The 18,746-nt window shown below is 35.3% G+C and overlaps 1 protein-coding gene across 2 annotated transcripts in view; it reads right to left on the bottom strand.

Moving 5' to 3' along the window:
- Window positions 1–1,650: 1,650 nt before the first annotated feature.
- Window positions 1,651–18,746, bottom strand: part of MON2 (MON2 regulator of endosome-to-Golgi trafficking) — a 73,319-nt gene continuing 56,223 nt past the window's right edge. For both annotated transcript variants that reach the window (XM_090138281.1, XM_031589534.2), the window contains 6 exons: window positions 17,823–18,013; window positions 11,553–11,613; window positions 10,159–10,282; window positions 9,205–9,412; window positions 8,286–8,368; window positions 1,651–6,343 (listed from right to left, as the gene is read on the bottom strand). In XM_090138281.1, coding sequence (XP_089994407.1) covers window positions 6,180–6,343; window positions 8,286–8,368; window positions 9,205–9,412; window positions 10,159–10,282; window positions 11,553–11,613; window positions 17,823–18,013 — 831 coding nt within the window. In that variant the 3' untranslated portion in view covers window positions 1,651–6,179. The remainder of the gene's footprint in view (window positions 6,344–8,285; window positions 8,369–9,204; window positions 9,413–10,158; window positions 10,283–11,552; window positions 11,614–17,822; window positions 18,014–18,746) is intronic.

Raw genomic sequence — 18,746 nt, 5'->3', positions numbered from 1 at the left:
GTCCCTCAAGACATCTGGTGAACAGACTGCCAAAAATCGCTACCAGTGCGCGAGAGGAATTGCGGGCAGGAGTCAAACACACAGATAAGGTACTCCGCAGTAATGCAGAGTGCGGAAATAACCCCGCTTGCAGCTAAACGTAAAGGAAATAGAATAGCCTTGGGTTTGTCAGCACAAAGCTACCCACGCACCTCGGTCCTAGCATAAAACCCGTGGCTTCAGTGACAACTTGGAAGAAATCTGTTGACAAAGTCATGCTGGATAGCAGCCAAAACACTGCACCCGAGATCCAAAGATGGAAATACTTTCTAACGATCCTGTAGTTGCCTGCTTTAAAGTTTGCACCTATGTTGGCAACAGGTTTGATATTACATCGATTGCTTGTTTAAAAGACATTGAAACCAGTGCAAAGTTGAACATTCTACAAGTCCTGATTCCTACATAAAGGCACGTAATGATATTTCACGCAGGGTCAGTAAGACTTAGAGTAATTCTGCTATTTGAGGTCAGAGCAAAGGAAGCTAAACACTATGAAGGAACGGGTACACCAAGTGCAGGTTCTACTCTGCTGTTTGTGTACAGGTGAAAAAAAGAGTTCTGAAAAAGAAACACAAATGGGAAGATCTAAAAGTGCTTATTTAAAAAACAAAACAAAAAAACAGAAAAGTGACTTATTTTTAATAATGATAAAAATAAGCATGGAGCTATGCTTTTTGCCTTATTTTGCACTTGTATTTATCTTTCCAAAAAGATTACTACTTTGTTAGCAATTATTTAAATGTTTGCTTGCAATTAAACAATAGCCTTTGTGCTAAGATTGCCATCTTTTCCAATTAGGAAATGCATTTTACATAATTAGTAATTCAGTATCTTATTTTTTAAATTCAATTTTTTTTTTCCCCCCCAGAAAATGTTCTAAGTACGTTTTTCCCAACTATTTAACATCCCATTAGTTAGCACAGGGCTCTATTTGGATGCAAAGTAGAATTATATGGAGAAAGGCATTCAAACTAATTCTTTCTTACATCGATCTGTTCCAGGTGAGCTGGATGCCTTCAGGGAATACATAGTGTTAAAAGGAAGACAGAACTGTAGCTACTACTGCCTTCAGCTTTTAGACAAAGCGTCCCATGCATGGAAGAGGAAAAAGCAAGCTTTCTTCTTTTTCAGCCCCTAATCTGTCTCTAACTTTGAACTGATTGACTTCAGCTGGATAAAGTACAACTGAGTTGCAATCAGACCATGCTTTAGCTCTTCAAAAACTTGCTTCTCAGTCTTACAAGGCAGGGCTGCATACTACTCCATGAGTTCACTGCATTCTCTTTAAGGCTTTGGCAACACATAACTGCTTAAAAATTTAAGAGATTATAGTGCATTTGGCTTTAACACAGGTTATTGATTTCATATTTTATGAGAAAATATTTAAATAAGACTTGTCTAAAAGGAATGTAAACGTCTTTCCTTATTTGTTCCAGTGCTGTACTGTGCACAGAGTTGAGGGATCATTTTAGAGGTAAGGCAGTGCCATATCATGCTACAATGCCAAACCCGGAGGCGTGAACAGATGTTCAGTAAGCATATCTGCAAGTAATAGTTCTGATGTACTCCAGAAGCCCGTTCTTTGTACATGTACATACGAGTAGTACTATGTGCATAATATTCCTGTCCCTTTCCATGCTTCCTTGTGAAAGATGATCAAAAACAGATTTTCATCTGTGCATTGTAAAGGTCTTCTATTGGTGGCAGTCCAGTTTTGAGTGCTATTTTTTGTGCGGTCTCAGTCCCTTTCCTGATATGACCCAATGTGATGGGGGAAAGAAGGGAGAGTCCTCTGGCAAGGAAGCCAGAAACTTAAGCAATTCCTTGACAACTTCAACAGTTCCAAGAAACAGCTAACATTGAAAACAACAGAGAAGGCAATGCCAGGTTTCCCAACAGTCTGTCATCCTCACCAGCTTCAGCAATCTTGAAGATGTCAGCTTTGGAAATATTACTGGTCATGGCCAAGTCACTTAGCTCATTCCAAGCCTAAGGCAGGTATTCTGTACACAGAGAACAATAATTATAATTGCAGCTTAAAGACCAGGGTCTTCAAAAATAAAACTTTGAACATGCTAAACAGGCATCTGACTTAGAAGGGATTTTCCTTCTTTCTTATCTCTGGGCAACCCTTCCTGAAAAATTAAAACAAAACAAAAACCAAACCAACATACCTTCTTAACGATATTAAACAGGCATAAGTTGGGGCTTCAACTTTGCAGTTTTTAATGAAAAAAAAAAAAAAGATGGTAGCTGTATTTAACACATCCTTTCTATTAAGAACATGCTTCAGGTGATAAGAGGATTATAGTGTTGACAAATGAGATTCCTTTAATTAACAAACACTGCTGTAAAGAATGTTTTCAGAACTAGTTTTTAAATTTGAGTACTTTCCTAAGGAAAACCATCAAAACGTGGGAAACCATCAATCTCCTATTCAATGAAGGTGGCAAAATAAAATGGAGAAAACTCACTGGTGCTTGAGTGGAGAATCTCACATTTATCTTGATGAATTGCATTTTGTTGTTTGGGAGAGAATTTCCCCAGTTGTGATGTTCAGTATAATCCTGTTTTATAGCATACTTGTAATACTGCTTTTCATGCAATTTCACTTTTTTTATTGTGAAAAATTCTATATAATTCAAAATCTGAAGAGAGTTTTTTTGTACATCCTGCCTACATCATTATCTATGTTTCCACTGAATAAAACCTGAAGGCTGAAAGAAACAAATGAATGTTGAGTTCTATTGTATTTATTTACAAAGAATGAGGAGCCTCGTCTGATCTACATTCCAGCATACACGAAGGCAATAACATCACTGTAATATGCTTGTATTAGTATAGCAAAACACACTTTTTTTTACTGAAACATATTTGTGAAACTTGAAGATTATTTACTCCCCAAATGAAATCTCTGTTTTACACGAACTCCTACAGTCATTTTTGTTGGAGTTGCACTTGCCTTGATAAGCAAAATACCATGTTGACAAACAGGTGTTCTTGCTCCCAAAACTTACACAAGAGGAGTCATGGACATACTAGAGAGAGTCTAACAAAGGTCCACAAAGATGCTTCTAAGAATAACCTTTCTTGTAAGAAATTTCCTGCTTTAGCCATCTGTTCCGTCTTCTTAGAGCTACTATATGATGTTAAATCCTTGTGTACACTGGGGCAGCGTTTATGGCATTGAGACACACAAGTTTTATCAACAGTCTTGATATGAGCCTTGTAATAAGGTGGAAGACCCTCACATTTTCTCTCTGGATTCCCAATCCAAATTTCTTTTTAAGGTTAGGAAGATGAAGGAAAAAAAAAAGTGAATAAAGTGGTTACATTTGGCAGTTCTCTTCTAACTTCCAGCTGACATATTTCTATACACTCAGCTGAACAACCTTTTCTAGCTGATTTCACTGACACAATGCAGACCTCAATCCTGAAAACGTCCATTTATTTTATTTCACATGCCTAAGCAACACTATAGACTTGAAAAGAGCAACTTGGGCAAAGGTTTACTCAATAGGTAATGTTACATTTTTTGAGGAACAAAACTTGTCCTGCTCGAAACAGATGTAAGAATATGAAATTTAAATACTCAAGGAGACTGTTTACATGAAAGAAACCCTAAGAATATTTAGCAAAAAGTAAAAATAATAAAAAAACAAACTGATACTTTAAGTTGGAGGAAATATTTGAGTGCTGAACAAGGCACAGAAAACAGAAAAAGTCTTATTCACAGAAAAAAATCGGTCAGTTGAAAGAAGTCTTCACTAAACTACTTTTGTTTTCAGTTCTCCAACTATTTATACAGGAAGTATTTTGAGTATGGTCAGCCTCAACTTGCATGTCTAAAACATCCTCAAGTAGCATAGATATCATTGATTTGATAATAAAGAGGAAAGGAAGAAAAGCAACCTAGTGGTAATTTATTTCAAAGCCTTTAGAAGATTAATAACTGTGGATGATAAAGTCAGGTAAGACTCACACACCCCCACGCCCTATTTAAAATAAAGCTGAAGATTTGCTTAATTAGGATGAATCTGTGTTATCACTGAAAAAGCAGACAAAAATTAATGATAAAAAACTCATCCACAGTTTGGTCTGCAAGCCTCTTTCCAGAAGTTCTTGTTAAGTTAGCAGATTTTAAAGCACATTAATACCCTTTCTCTGCTCAACCTCCTGCTTTTTTTGAGAACTTAATAGGCCTTGTCTTATCTTTCACTAAGTAGTAGAGCATTTGCAAGGGTTTCACTTTCAGAGTATGGATAATCTTGTTATTTGTACCTGGGACCCAGGTCTGCTTCTCCAAACAGGCTATTTTGACCAAAAAAAAAAATCTATTACTAGAAAGGAAGGGCTTTGTTTCCTTAATGTACAGCATGTTCTTTAAAAACTGTTCACATTTGAAGATTGAGTTCCACACCAACTTTGGTCAAAGAGATATGTGCAAGATCTTGAAGCCTCCCTCTCTGATTATCCTTTTTGAAGGGATCATAAAACTGGAATTTTATAGGAACAAGCTGTTCAAAGGTGTGGTTGAAAACATTATTCACGGAGGGTACTTCTAACCCTGATCAGTTTCTTGCAACTTGACTTGAAGCTCCTACAATTTTTGCTTCACAAGTACCAATTAACATCTTTTCAGTCAGCAAAGTGTAAAGCAAACAGATCTAATACCACGGTAATCACTTTTAGTATCTACAAAGACTTCAAGGCCTAAAGGAAAGCTCTGAAATACATAGAAAGGCACCTTTTTTTTTCCTTTTTTTTAAACATTTGACCTTTGTGCTTTCACATCACAGGCTAAAATATATGAACACAGACGACACATTTAATGAATCATTATTTCAGAAAGAGTTTAAATGCTGTCACAAATTTTATAAACAATACTAGTAGAAGTGTTTTGCTTCAATTGTGTATTATGTGAAATCGAAAGAAAATTCACATTTACTTAATGAAAATTTTACTGAACTTCTAAACGAGTAGCTATCTTCAAAAATACACTTCTCATGGTTTTATATCAGAGAGTTTATAATTAAAAGGTTAGAACAATTTGGATTTAAAAGACATTACAAAACAAAGCACTTAAAATTACTGAACAAAGTATTACAGCCAAGTATTTCAGATATTTGCAATCCCCTTTCTTGGGTCATGATTCAAAGACTACGATACCTGCAAGTAAGGTCAAAAAGACTAATGACCCTTAAGTATGTATTTTTTAAAGCAAGGCTGCAACTACAAAAATGAACAGAGTTGAGTATAACAAATATTTCAAAAGAAATATATTATGAAGTGAGGTATGGTAGTGTTGAAGTGCTACAGTGGATTTCTGCATATTCAAACCTATTCCAGGTCAACGACATTGGTGTTTGAGATCAGCAGGCTACTGCCTGCTTGCTGCAATCTTGTCATATGACCTCTTCATTTAGATGTCCAATGGCCACAGAGAAGATACATTCAATTAAGCAAAAAAACTAGTAACATGATCAGATATGAACAAGCATATCTGGCAATTTAGAAGGCAAAGTATAAGTAAAAATGCAAGCATACAGCTTATAATAAATACTTTTTCAAGCATTTAACATTATCAATATTTAAAAAAGAATTTAAATAATAAATGCAACTATTTTATACAGAACTGTACCATTTATTATACACACAAGTATTTCAGTTCCCTTTGTTTACAAAGGCTGGTTACAGATATATGGAATGTTACAGTACCATCTTGCATAAAATTTTAGTACAATTCGTACTTCAAAAAAAGGGTGCAAAACACCAGCCTAATAAATCTGACTGAATTGAAATATTTTTAATTACATCATTAACACATACACAACAAGCTGTACATAAGCCCACTTTTCAATCACCACTTCAAGATACTGTAGCAAGTACATTAGATTATAAATGATTCCAACTACTCAGTTAAAATTATTAAACGTTTGCACTGCTACTCACTCTGGAACCTCTGAGATTTAGCTTGTATTCATGAATTACTGAGCTCTTGTTAGTACAGTTAAAAGGCAGTCAGCATTGGTTGCCAAGTACTAGCCACAAGAGATTTTCTCAGAGAAACTTCACCTGGGAACAAACATTTTTGGATACTTTTTTTTCCTTCAAAAATTTTTAAAAAAAGTTTTATGGGGTCAAGACTCTCCGTTCTGTACCTTGGATGCTGGTGGATGCATGAAGTCCTTAAAGGGAACTAATGCCTCTTTCAGAGCAGAGCACACTTCTGATGAGGAGCAGGTGATACATTCTACTAAAGTCGGGTACAAGGCAATAACTTGTGCCCATGTGTTAGCATCAACTGCAATGAAGAAAAAGAACAGATTAGCTCACTTAGTACTGTTCCATATTCTTACAACATTTTATTAAATAAATAAGTTAAGAACACATCCACATGCACAAACACAGGTATGCAGTGCTACTGAGACACTAAGACATCTCTACAGGGCCCTTGGGTCTGATGTAGGATTTGCAGAAGAGCCACACTTTTGAAGGTGGAAGCCAGATGACATATCCACAAAATGGCATTGTGTACTTTTGTTTCTACATGTGATTCACTCACTATATTTTCTTGGATGAAGACACTTTGAAGATACTACTTCTTTTAAGTCTATACCACATACACATTTTTCTATTATCTTTTCTCAGCTACTGATAGAAAGCAGAATTGAGAACACATTTTACTTCTGGAAACATCAGCAACAAGACTATCTATTAATTTCAAATGATTTCCAGATTATCAGAACTATAAAAAGCAGAGGGAGAAACTGTGGACCAGGGCACAAACAATATCCATGGTAACATCTGTTAGTACAGCAAGTGAAAATAAACATAGTATATGAATCTTATTTATTATATCAATTCCTTGTTTATCTGCTTTAACTTTGATTTCAAAAGAGCACAAAACCTTGATTTCAAACGTTAATAGTTTTATTACAAAAATAAAGTGATTCAAAAAGTAGGAGAAAAGTGGTTCTCTAATGTGTCTGGTAGCCCTCTTCATAAGAAAGTATGCAGCAGTTTTGGCAGTCACTGCCACACACTAATGGCTCATTTTACTAAGAAGGTTATGGGCAACAGTGCAGCTGAGCTGGCTGCTCTTACCCCTTTAAAAGAAAGCCCCAGCAAAGTAATGCTTTAGCTGCCTTTGGAGTATGCTAGAAGGCTCTGTGTATTCTTGCATAGTTCTGTCCTCAGCCTCTTACTGTCAACCTTGGAAACAACAGCACCATCACACCTCCCTGCTCATTGATGCTGCAAAACATTGCATCTTTCAGAAAACCCACCTATTATCTTCTGGGAAGTCTAGTTTGTTTCAGGATTTACAAGTTTTTTTCCCTTTCTCTTAATATCAAAAGCAGGTAAGGTAGAGGGAAGTGATATATATGCAAATCTGTCAGAGTTGCAGAGTACAATGCAGCTAGTTTAACAAGGTATTAATCAGTGTGATGATACTAATAGTATGCATAATAATGAGCTTGAATATCTAGAACTACAGAAGAAGGGAAACAACCCATCAGTACAGACAAAAACATTATCTACCTGGCATAAGTTAACTTAGTATCTCTAAGATTTTCGGTGGGAACTCTCTGCATACAGAAGATGCAGCTTACAAGAGGAACAGGACAGGTTCACATAAATAAAGTCATGGCCACCAGTTTCAATCAGTCCTTTAAATACATCTATCAAACATTCATATCACCACTTAGTATCAATGAGCAAAGAAATGTTTCTTATTTGTTTCTCATTATGGGGACAGGAGGGACTATAGCAGAAAGTGAGGGGAAGTAAGATTTCACATTTAAGTATTTAACAGCCTGCTCGTCCATTTAATTTGAACACCCCTTTTACTGGGGACTGCACCTATGTGAACCAGATCCACAGCCACCTAAAAAAGCTATAATGAAAAAAAGAAGATACAGTAAAACTAACAGCTATACATATGCTTCTATTTAAGAATTCTGTTAACACTTTATGGAAGTTTTGTTTTTAAAAGATACCAAGATCTATCTAGCACAAGACATCAGACAATGAAGTCTTCTATTTTTAAATATATATTAGCATCTTACATTGTTAGGCATACTGGAAAATGTTTTTTTCCACATGCCACCTATATATTCATACAATACTGAATCTTACAGATTATTCTTTTTGTGTGAAAAGCACTATAGGAAAGAATAAATACATCTTTGTGGCAGATAAAGTTTTATCTCATTTAGAACTGTTATTTAACAATAACTTACCATTTTCAGGCTGAGTTTTTTTAAGCGAGTCTATGAGAGTACTGACAGCTTTTAAAACAAATATGATTTCTGTTACTTGTTGCCTACAAAGGGAAGATGCAAATAGTCAGCAACCCATTTTTGTCTCAAGATTATAAATTTTCCGTGAAACTTACATAACATTAAAAAAAAAAAAAAGTAATGGAAACAGCTGCCTACCAAAAAAAGGACATTAAGAAACCAAGGTTATTATTTGTCTTTAACTTTTCCACCATTATAGCTACTGCCAGCTAGGATGGCTTCAATTTGATATTAGAGACAGTGATAGAGTATGTGTCTCAATCTGAAAATATTCATGTACATGATTAGCCGTAAAATGGAAAGGATCAGTTTCATCAGTCACAATCAAAAACTCCAAAAACATTTCAGATGAGGTTAACTGAAATCTAAGTAAGTCCCCATTTGTGAAAGAATTTCCTTGTTCTCAGGGCAATTTTCTGTTTCAAGAACAATTACTTGAGTAATGATTCACAATATTGCTGTTTATATATTTTGTCTTATTGTCAAGAAGACTCTCTACCTCTCACTTTAGAAACTAGCTCTGCTAGGAATAAAGGGAAATTAGATTTCGGAAATATTATGTTAGAGATACCAGAAATGTTCTTTCAACAACTGATAATATTTATTACTGAATTACACTCCTCTTTTCAGTGTAACAGCACTGAGTGTGACCACAATTTTTTTAAAGCTCTTTCTATTCAATGGAAATTTAGTATGATTTTTTTTATTTGAAACATTTGTCATATACTTCTCAAGCTTTAAATTGCATACATTCCTTACACACACCCATACACACAAACACACAACAGACGTATTCTGAATGCAGCCTTCTCAAAAGGTACTGGTAATACCCTTTATTTCCTAGGGGCATTGCACATACCGTGGAAGAGGACATTTGCCACTCAACCTCTCGTCTTCTATGTAGCGATGTAATACATCCTGTGACCTTTTCAAGAGCACAGAAAGTGCCATTCTAGAGATGTAGCCTTCCTGAGGAGTTGTGACTTTATTACTGAATGAAAACTGGAGCAGTGTTTCAAAACACACCTTAGAAAACTCCTCTCTCAATCGAATATCTATTTCCGCTTCTGTCAAAGTAAAACATCACAATTAATTGAGCACTGTGCATGCCAGAATATCAGATGTTGCATTTCAATCAGTTAATTCTATTTAGCAAAAAAGTTATCAATCCTGTAATATTAAAAAAAAACATTAACAGTGATATGGACAAATATTAAGAATACGTTCTAAGGAAAGGTTGACTGTGTGATATTCACAACAGTTCAAAAATAAAAGAGTATTCAGCACATTCAGTAACATGTCACGTACTTAATGCTGCTTTAATAACAAGGCACATCAAATTACATAACAAAAACAAAAGAAAAAAAATGACAGGAACATCCCCAGTCCTACACCACCAGTACTAATACTTGCTATTACACACAGAAATGCTTTTGTGTTAATGTCTGGTTAGCTACAAGGTACAGTTATGCTAAGGTCATTTAATTTTGAAGTACTGGATATCATGCATGCCTTACAAATGTCTGAAATCACTGTCAAGTGCTGCAACTGGCATAAAGGAAAATAAACTATTAGTTCAGAAAAAAATCTGTAGAAACACAAATACAATATTATACATGACACTGACAAAAAAATAAGGAAATAGTAGTAATAAAAAAAATGTGAAACTTCCATGAGACAATACAGTTTAAAGTGAATATATATGTCATGGAATTTCAGGTCTTTATCAGAATAAGTACTGTCAACATTTTTTGTTACTGTCTAGCACATATAAACATATTTTTCTGTACCTTTTGTCATTCAGTTACTATACCTGTAAATGAAGATGACTGAGAGTGTATTGAGCCTTTATTGAGCATAGTCATTATTTGACCAACAAATTCCTTAGGAATAAAATTAGCATATGGCAGTATCTCCGTACTAATAAGCTGTACCACCTAAAAGAAATTAAATATGTTTATATTGGTTTTCTGAAGAGTAACACTGCAATTCTGGTAGAAGACAAAAGAAACATTAAACAAAGAGACACGCCTAATGGGAATTTACAAAATCTTCCAATGCTGCTTTAAAAATTTGCAAATACATCTAAAAATTTTGGAATTGTGTTTAAGAGATTAAACTTGAACTAACAAACTTATTTTTCCTCTTACTTGCGAGTTTTTGAAGCAGTTATCACTGAGATTTCCACTGACATTTGATGCATATTCTTCCAGTTTTGAAAAGAGAAGATTTGACAATAGGAATCTCCCTCCCCTCCACCCCATTCAATATTCTTACTATCACATCAACACATATATCACATGCTTACAAACTGACATCAGCAAAACAGAACATGTCAGCTAAGTAAACAAGCTGAAGGCAACACACAAACTGAGATGTTTTTTTTTGTTCTCGGTCTTGGTGCATTCACTCAGGAATAAAGTGGGTGTAGATCTCTGTAAATTAATGCATTAGATCTCACAGTACTGCTCACTGCAAATAGACCTGCTCTTGCTTTTTTTGCCCAGAAATCTTCACATCCTAGCTAGAGAGATGGCAGGAGACCGATCGCACAGATATTGCCGTGTTTCTTTGCAACTTCCTTTCTACTGTACACCTAATCCCTGGTCTGCCACATCTCTTTGTCCTGTATTAGTCCACAAGATCAGTCCCTCTTCATTCCAAGTATCATCTCCTCTCATTTTTCCTTGGTATTATCCAACCATGCATGATTTTCCTTACAATTACAACGGTCTCTTCACCACACAAATAATCATTTCATCATTTATGCACATTTTTATTTAGTATTGAGAACACACCTAGATTGCAGCAATGAATGCCACCTCTCAACAAAGAGAACATTCACTTTAGGTTCAGTCATCAGCCTCTTTTGGTTTACAATTACCTATGTAATTGCTTGGCAATAACATAATAAGTAAGAATCAGATAATGGATTAGAAGCAGAAAGACATTCTGTTTTTTCTGGTCGATACTGGTTTGAACTCAAGTGGACAAGTTTTTTGGCATGCAGCTTCCTACCCTTTGCAAAACCTCAAAGCAGTCAAATTTTGAGCCTCTGAATTTGTTTCCTTTTCAAATGGAAAAAAACATCTCAGAAAAATAATAACGGGCAACTTTTCAAATAATTATTTTGGAACTAAATGCAACCTGTGAACGTCACTGTCTTGTGTGTTTGACAATATTATACATTTACTATAGTCTTCTTACCTCAACATCAATACTCTCATTCTTCTGAAATTCTTGAATTGAGAGATTATCAGGAGGTGCACTAAAATAAAGAAAATACATTATACTTCTAAATTCACAAAATGTGTAAGGAGCTAAGTATGGGAAAATGCATTAAAAAAGTTTCACATGCATCAAGTTGGTACAGTTATATAAAAACTATTAACATTTTAGAACAAAATCTTTGAATAATGATGATAAAAGTAGTTCAAAGGAAAACTGCAGTAAAATACGAAAATGAAGAGTTATGGCAACTAAGGACTTGCAACACCACTTTTCACATGTATGTCAAAATAATCTCTTCTGTCCTATATTCTGCAGAAGTCACAATACTTGCTCGTATGTATCTGTGATGGTCTCATTTAGGCATCAGAGGTTTTTTTTAATTTTGTTTCTTCTTTTTCTCACTATGCATAATTTTCTTTGAGATTTTAAAATTTATTAGCAGCTATTCACAAAAAAAACCCACTTAATTTTGTATTTTCTTTTGTGTTAATGAAACACACTTCTCAATAATGGGACATTACTCTGTCTTTTTTTGTTGATAACTGATACTTGTTCTCATTCTTAAAGAATTCTAGGAAGAGAGAAATTCATTTTATAAACAGTAATTTTGAAGAATTTCAGAACTCTCTGTAATTCTTCCATTGTATACAAAAATCTACTTACAGATAAAATGCTCAGAAGTGATTCAACCATGAATGTTACTCCATGTTTTATAAGATCCTACCTTACCTGCTTGCAACTTTGGAAATCTTGTATCATTTGACAGGAAATTTTATGCTAGCTATCATTCAGTAAATTTTTTTCTGGTGAACTTCTCTCTCATTTAATGAGTCATTCTTTTTCCTTACTGGAATACCTACTAAGTAGACTCAAATTCCCTTTCCTTTGCTGCTTGCTGAGTTACTGAGGCTAGTTCCTCAGTAAGACAGAAAGCATATCATGAAAATGTAACTATGTGGTTACGTTGCACTCTTCATTAGATACCCTACTAATCTATCAGAAACAGCACACAGAAGTCTAGGTATCTATTCTGACCCAGTTATGCCGTTCTTATTTTTCTGATATAAGAAGAAATCAAAATCCTCATGCCCACGTCCCTTTGAAATTTAAAAAACTACTGCAAAACTCACAGGGTTGTACGTTTAGTGTTTCTGTAATGTCTGATCTGCATGGAAGGTAACTTTATTAGAGCTAACAGAATAAATCGCTGCATTAACAACAAAAATTAGAGGTAAAGAGCTGTAAAAAGTTTATATAATTCCATTTGTTAAGTCCTCTCCTTTTCCCATAATTTTACATTTTGTCTTTTTAACTGATACTTTAAAATCTTCAAATTGAGGAACAGCTTGGAAGTGTGACCATTTGAAAGGCATGGTTTGAAACATTTGAATTAAGATGGCATCTGGTGCTTCAACTTGCTGTTGTTACGTTTGTATCTTACGATGGGCCTTATATTAGATGGTGCCTTATTTGCTCTGGAGAAGTACACAGGATGGTCACTACTGCAAAGGCAGGAAAATGATATGGCCAATCTGCCACAGCCTGATTTACTGCAGCATGGGCAGATGCAAGGAAAACAGTGCTCTGGGCTGAACAAAGAGCCAAGCTGTTCTGTAAGCTAAGAATTGGTGAAGTACGGCAGCAGCAAGCAGACCAGCATCCTTTGGCTCATTTCTAAACTCTCTCCTCAAAACTCCCAGGTTTTTTTCCACCCCCATGTCTCCCCAAGAAACAGTAGACGCATGCAGTGAGTAGTTCTGAGCCAGGCATGTGCTCACTAGAAAGGCAGCTGACAGATATATGACCATGGATCTGTGCCAGCCGTTTCCACATAGGGGTACTCATCCAGGCCTTTCTCCTCCATCCCACTTTGATTTTCAGGAATGGTTGGAGCCTTCTAAATCTCATTCAAGTGTGGTTTGTTCAGCTAACAGCTTTCTTTCTTCCCATTGTTCCTGATTGATGCTGACTGAGTCAAATAGATTTTTACTAGGTAGGGTTCTTCTTTTTCCTGTCTTTTGGGTACTTAGCATGAGACACCTGGATCTGAATCTGCACATCCACAGCTAATTTTCAATTTTGACAATTGTGACAGCATGTTTCTATTTGAAAATAAAGATACTTCCCTGTCTCAAAGAGATTATATTTTATTTTTTTATTGGTTCATGTGTTAGGCTGTCAGCAAATTTGGTTTTACATATGGAAGCAAAGAATAAAATATTAAGTAGCTGTTCCTTCTATGCATTCTCTAACATAAAAAAGATAAGGATGCAAACCCTTTATATAGAAACCCTTTAAATAGAAATACGAACAATTACAGTGCATTTATATGCAGGTCATGTTGAATTACATGGAAAGTTTTCATTCTGACACTTCCTTGTTTATGAATGACTGACTTTCTGAGCTCAGGTTTTCTTTAAAGAGGTTTTATGACCCTTCTGCTCAGTCATCTATATCTGACCTACCACATAGGTCACAGATGATGCAATATTCTTGTTCAGGTAGCAAATGACTCCCAGGTAAATAGATTTCTGTAAGATGCCCAAACAAAACATCTGTGGGCAAAGGCTTTGCTTGTTTGATTCAGTACAGCCAAACTGTATAGGAAGGGTCATGAGCCAGTGCAGATAAGAGGCAGTGTAATGCACACTGTAGCTCTGTGCAGGATTTTCCAGGTAAAGAGCTCCCAGCTGCTGCCCAGTGTCTAGGGAGGTCTTTAAAACCTAACAACAAAGAGCTAACAGCCACAGAGAGTCCTGCTGTGCACAGCGGCACTCTGCTCTGAAGCATCTTTTTGGAAAGTATTGATTTAATTCCCTCATGTAAGCACAGACTTCTGCTCTAGTAAATTATATATACGCATGTTTGTTGAATTTTATTTTATATAATGGCTTGACATGCTTCCCTGAAAGCCTCTGGGAAAGAAGTATGATATTAAATAATAAACAGACCAGCCTCTTACTAGAAGACAATTTTGTATAAATTGAGTTATGTGAAATGTATTTTTAAATGTCATTTTGATTTATAATAAAAATCAAGATTATCAAGCCTTCTCAGCTGTAGCTTGCTTAAAGAAACAAGAATAACAACAACAAAACCTAGAACAAAAACAAAAAAGGTGAAGCTTTTTGTTTGGAAGCTGTTAATTCTCTATAGCAATAACTTCTTCCTTTTCCATTTACCTGGGCTTTTTTGGCTATATTTGAAATCTCTTGTGCAAAGCTCCAAAGGCCATTTCTGCTGTCTTTGTACATTTCAAGCATCAGTGTATATCTCATGTCATTCAGCACCACAGCTAGTTTGCAAACCTATTCCTGCTTGAAAGAGCATGCAGAGGACGCTCACTGTTTTAAACACAGAGGTTCAGAGATTCTTTTTTTAAAGGGTTATTACCACAGTGACTCTCGCCAACACCAACTCAATTTCACTGGTAGAAACAATATTAGGAGTTCTGCAGATGTAATTTCTAGGACCACAGTGATTACAAGAATTATGAGGTCAGAAAAAAATGTTCAAAATGTTTGTTAGAAATTCAGAACACCAGTGAAATTGAAATAACTTCTTATCTCTACTCTAGGAAAATTTCTGGTTCCTCAGCCCAGTAGAGGCTTAGATGATGTGCATACAAAAATGAACAAAGGTAGAAGGAAAAATCAACCAAATCATTTACACGGTATTACTAGCAGAACTGACTATTTCTTCTCACTTAGAGGACAGTGAGGCCCTGGCACAGTCTGCCCAGAGAAGCTTTTGGTGCCCCACCCCTGCATGTGTTCAAGGCCAGGTTGGATGGGGCCACCTGAGCTGGTGGATAGCAGCCCTGTCCATGGTAGGGGGTTGGAACTGGCTGGGCTTTAAGGTCACTTCCAACTCAAGCTATTCTGTGATTCTATGATTCTGTGACTACAGAAAGGGATTTTTCAAGGTTTACAGAGATGCAGACATTTCTTATTTAGAACCACCTCAGAAGTGGTGAGCTCTGAAGAACAAGGTTTTGAAGGGCATGTTCAGAAGGAAGACATTTACAGTTTGGAGTGAAGCCTGGGAAAACAAACAAACATAAAACATCTAGTGATAAAAACCCTGGAAAGAGTAATGATACTGGTCTTTAACAGCAGAAGACCAGATAACTAGGAAATTATCCTGCTGTTATCCACATGGTTCCATGAACCACCAGCCTATTTATAATATTTTAAATTCTTTTGAACTTTAAAGCTTCTAAGAGAGAGAGCCAAAAAGTTTCACGCAACATCTGAGAAAATCTTCAATTCCGATTAAAATGCTGGTCCCTTATATCCTTTTATATATGTAGCTTGTATATAAAAGCACAGAATACTCTCTGGTCTCTTAAGAGAAAAAGTCATAGTTAAGAAAAGACAGAGAAAGTTTTGGGTATCATAAATATTCACAGAAGTAATGCCTCCTTTACCTCCAGAGAATATTCTCCCATGCATGACAGCTGGCAAAAGCTATTAATTAACTCCAACAGTTATTGTTTTTAGCAAGCAATATGTTAATATGGAATTTCTACGGTTAGAACAACTTTCAAGAAAAGTATAAATCAGAAAAAGAAATTACACATTTGAGATGTGTACAGAGATCTACACTGCAGATCTCTGACAGTCTTACTGCCCTGGACTTGTGAATGGTTAACAGCCAAAACTGAAGCATGGCTGATCTGGATCAGTTAAAAACATGAAAAATTAATGTATTTCATCTTTCCCACAGATATTTAGGAATAATTAATTTACAGCAAGTAGTAAGAAGTTTCTTCAGGAATTCATACAAGTGAAGAAACGTTATCCCACAATAACCTGAAAAATCTTCATTATAATTTTCTGAACCTCACAGTGGTATTGATTATAGCTGACTTGGACTGTTGGAATGGAAGCTGGAATACTAACTACAGCCAAAAGCAAAACCAAAGAAGATAGTGCAAAGATTATTATAAATTTAAGAAACAGTGAAGCAACAAAACACACATTGACAACTTAAGTGTCTTTTCTGCACTCCTGATAACCTTTTTTGATTTTCTAGTCTTTAGTATCATTTCTTTCAAGTAAATTCAAAGACGAAAGAAGGGATTTTCATACAATTACATTATAATCCTACTGGTGGAATTCCAAAGCCACTCATTATAAACATTTTTACTAACAGATATTCCTCTAAAATTAAGTTTCATTGGTATCTCATTTTCGTCTGTTTTGGGCAAGCTGCTATTTATTCATCACTAGTAAATACAGCTGTGTTTGGTTGCTGACTCCTGTGTGTTTGCAAAGTATGCACATACAAATATACACTGAATATTAGTATTAGGTACAGAAGAACCCTGCTGTTTTCTATTAAAAAGAAAGATTAATTTATGACTGAAATCAACATAAAAAAATCAGGGAATTAATTTTTTCATATTCCACATTGCCCTTTAATCTGTGACACAATTAGATATACTCAGCTACTGCTGAAAGCTGTTCATCCACAAATGCTCACAAAAGATGAAAATTCCTTAACCCTTCTATGCAGTACCCTACAGTACCTAACCTTACCTACAGTAAAAGGGTTCCTTGATGTTTTTAAACTTTGGTAACCTTTTCTACACTGAAATGCATTTTTACCCACTGTAAAGGGGCAAAAATAATTTTGACCATATTCCGGAGACTTCCCAATGATATGTTCCTTCTTGTTCAACAAGCTTATAGGTCTAATCTCTGACCATTATCATTTTCCTTTTCTGATTTTTCTCAACACGCCCACGGCTACAGTGTCACTCTTAAAAGATTAAGCATATACATCTGTCAATCTGTCTACTAAACTTTTCACAAAGTACTATAAATATAGCTAATTGTTTTCATCTTAACTGAAAAAAAAAAATAATGCTGCAGTTCTGATCTAACTGAGTATATATCAGTAACTCTTTATCAGAACCCAATCCTTGGGAGTCCATATAGAATTTCTTGACCTGATTAGAAAGGCTATGCATTGCATTCAGAGCTCAGCTGAGCTTTTTCTTGCTTTGACATTTCACTTATTCAATAAACTTAAGTCTACTACTTACTGAAAGTATACTTTTTAAAACTAGATAAAATGGTTACTTTTTTTCCTTCATTCATTAGAGTCATCTTCAGATATCAAATAACTAAGAATAAGGCTGTTTTTATTGAACTCTATTGGCACAGATGACTACATTAATGAATAAATTACTTACAAATATTTTTGAGTTAAAAAAAAAAAAAAGGAAACTGTGTTTACCTTTTAGTGAATAAGAAGTCTTCAAATGTATTGGATAACTCTGGCCACATGCTGTCAAATTTTCCAGAAGATGCATGCTGCCTTGCAACTGGTAGTCCAATAGAAAGTACTTTGAGAAGAGAGGAAACAGCGAGCTTCCATGTGCTTTCAGAAGGACAGGAGTATTTCAGACTAAGTGGTATTCTCAGCGTCTGCAAAATGAAAGATCAAACTAAATGTATAGTTGCTCAGAGAAATCTAAGGGTAAGACTGATTTCTGCAGATCTCAGCAGACATTTAAATAGATGATAGCACACATCTCTACATTTTCTTTCTAAAATATAAAGACTATTTACCCTATACCAGCTGGCTAAAGCACGGGTCTGTTAACAAGCACAAAGTCAGAAACCAGATCTGATCCAATTACCAATTACACCATGAATCTACTCACTAATTCTCTTCTTCTGTATTACCATTCAGCTTTCTGGGAATCCTGGCAAATAGGCTTACCCAACATCCAACATGTCATATAAGTGTATTCTGAATTTTATTTCTATATCTAGATAGTTCTCCCAAGTGCTTCCAAAGTTTAAAAAGAAAGAAAAAAAAGCCATACTGAATTTAAACTTTTCCCAAAACACAGAAGTTGAACTATGCATGTGACCACTGCAAGATATCTGGACGCTGTTGACTGTTTAACCACAGGAAGTTTAAAAGCAAAAAGAACTGAAATTCTAAAGAAAAAGGCTGCTACACAACTCAAATGTATAGCAAACAAAAACACGGCAAATTTGGATAGAAAGATAGCTTCAGTAGCTATAAAAGAAACTCATTAACATGTTTAAACTAAGTTTATGTACTATGTGTACTTTATTTACCCCTTCTAGCATTGTTGGTTAGCTGAAAGTGAACTAACTAGGAGCTGATACCAAGTTATCTTGGATA

Source organism: Phasianus colchicus, chromosome 1 (assembly GCF_987193195.1).
Source record: "Phasianus colchicus chromosome 1, bPhaCol1.hap1.1, whole genome shotgun sequence".
NCBI lineage: Eukaryota > Metazoa > Chordata > Aves > Galliformes > Phasianidae > Phasianus > Phasianus colchicus.
This window is presented reverse-complemented; position numbering and strand designations above follow the sequence as displayed.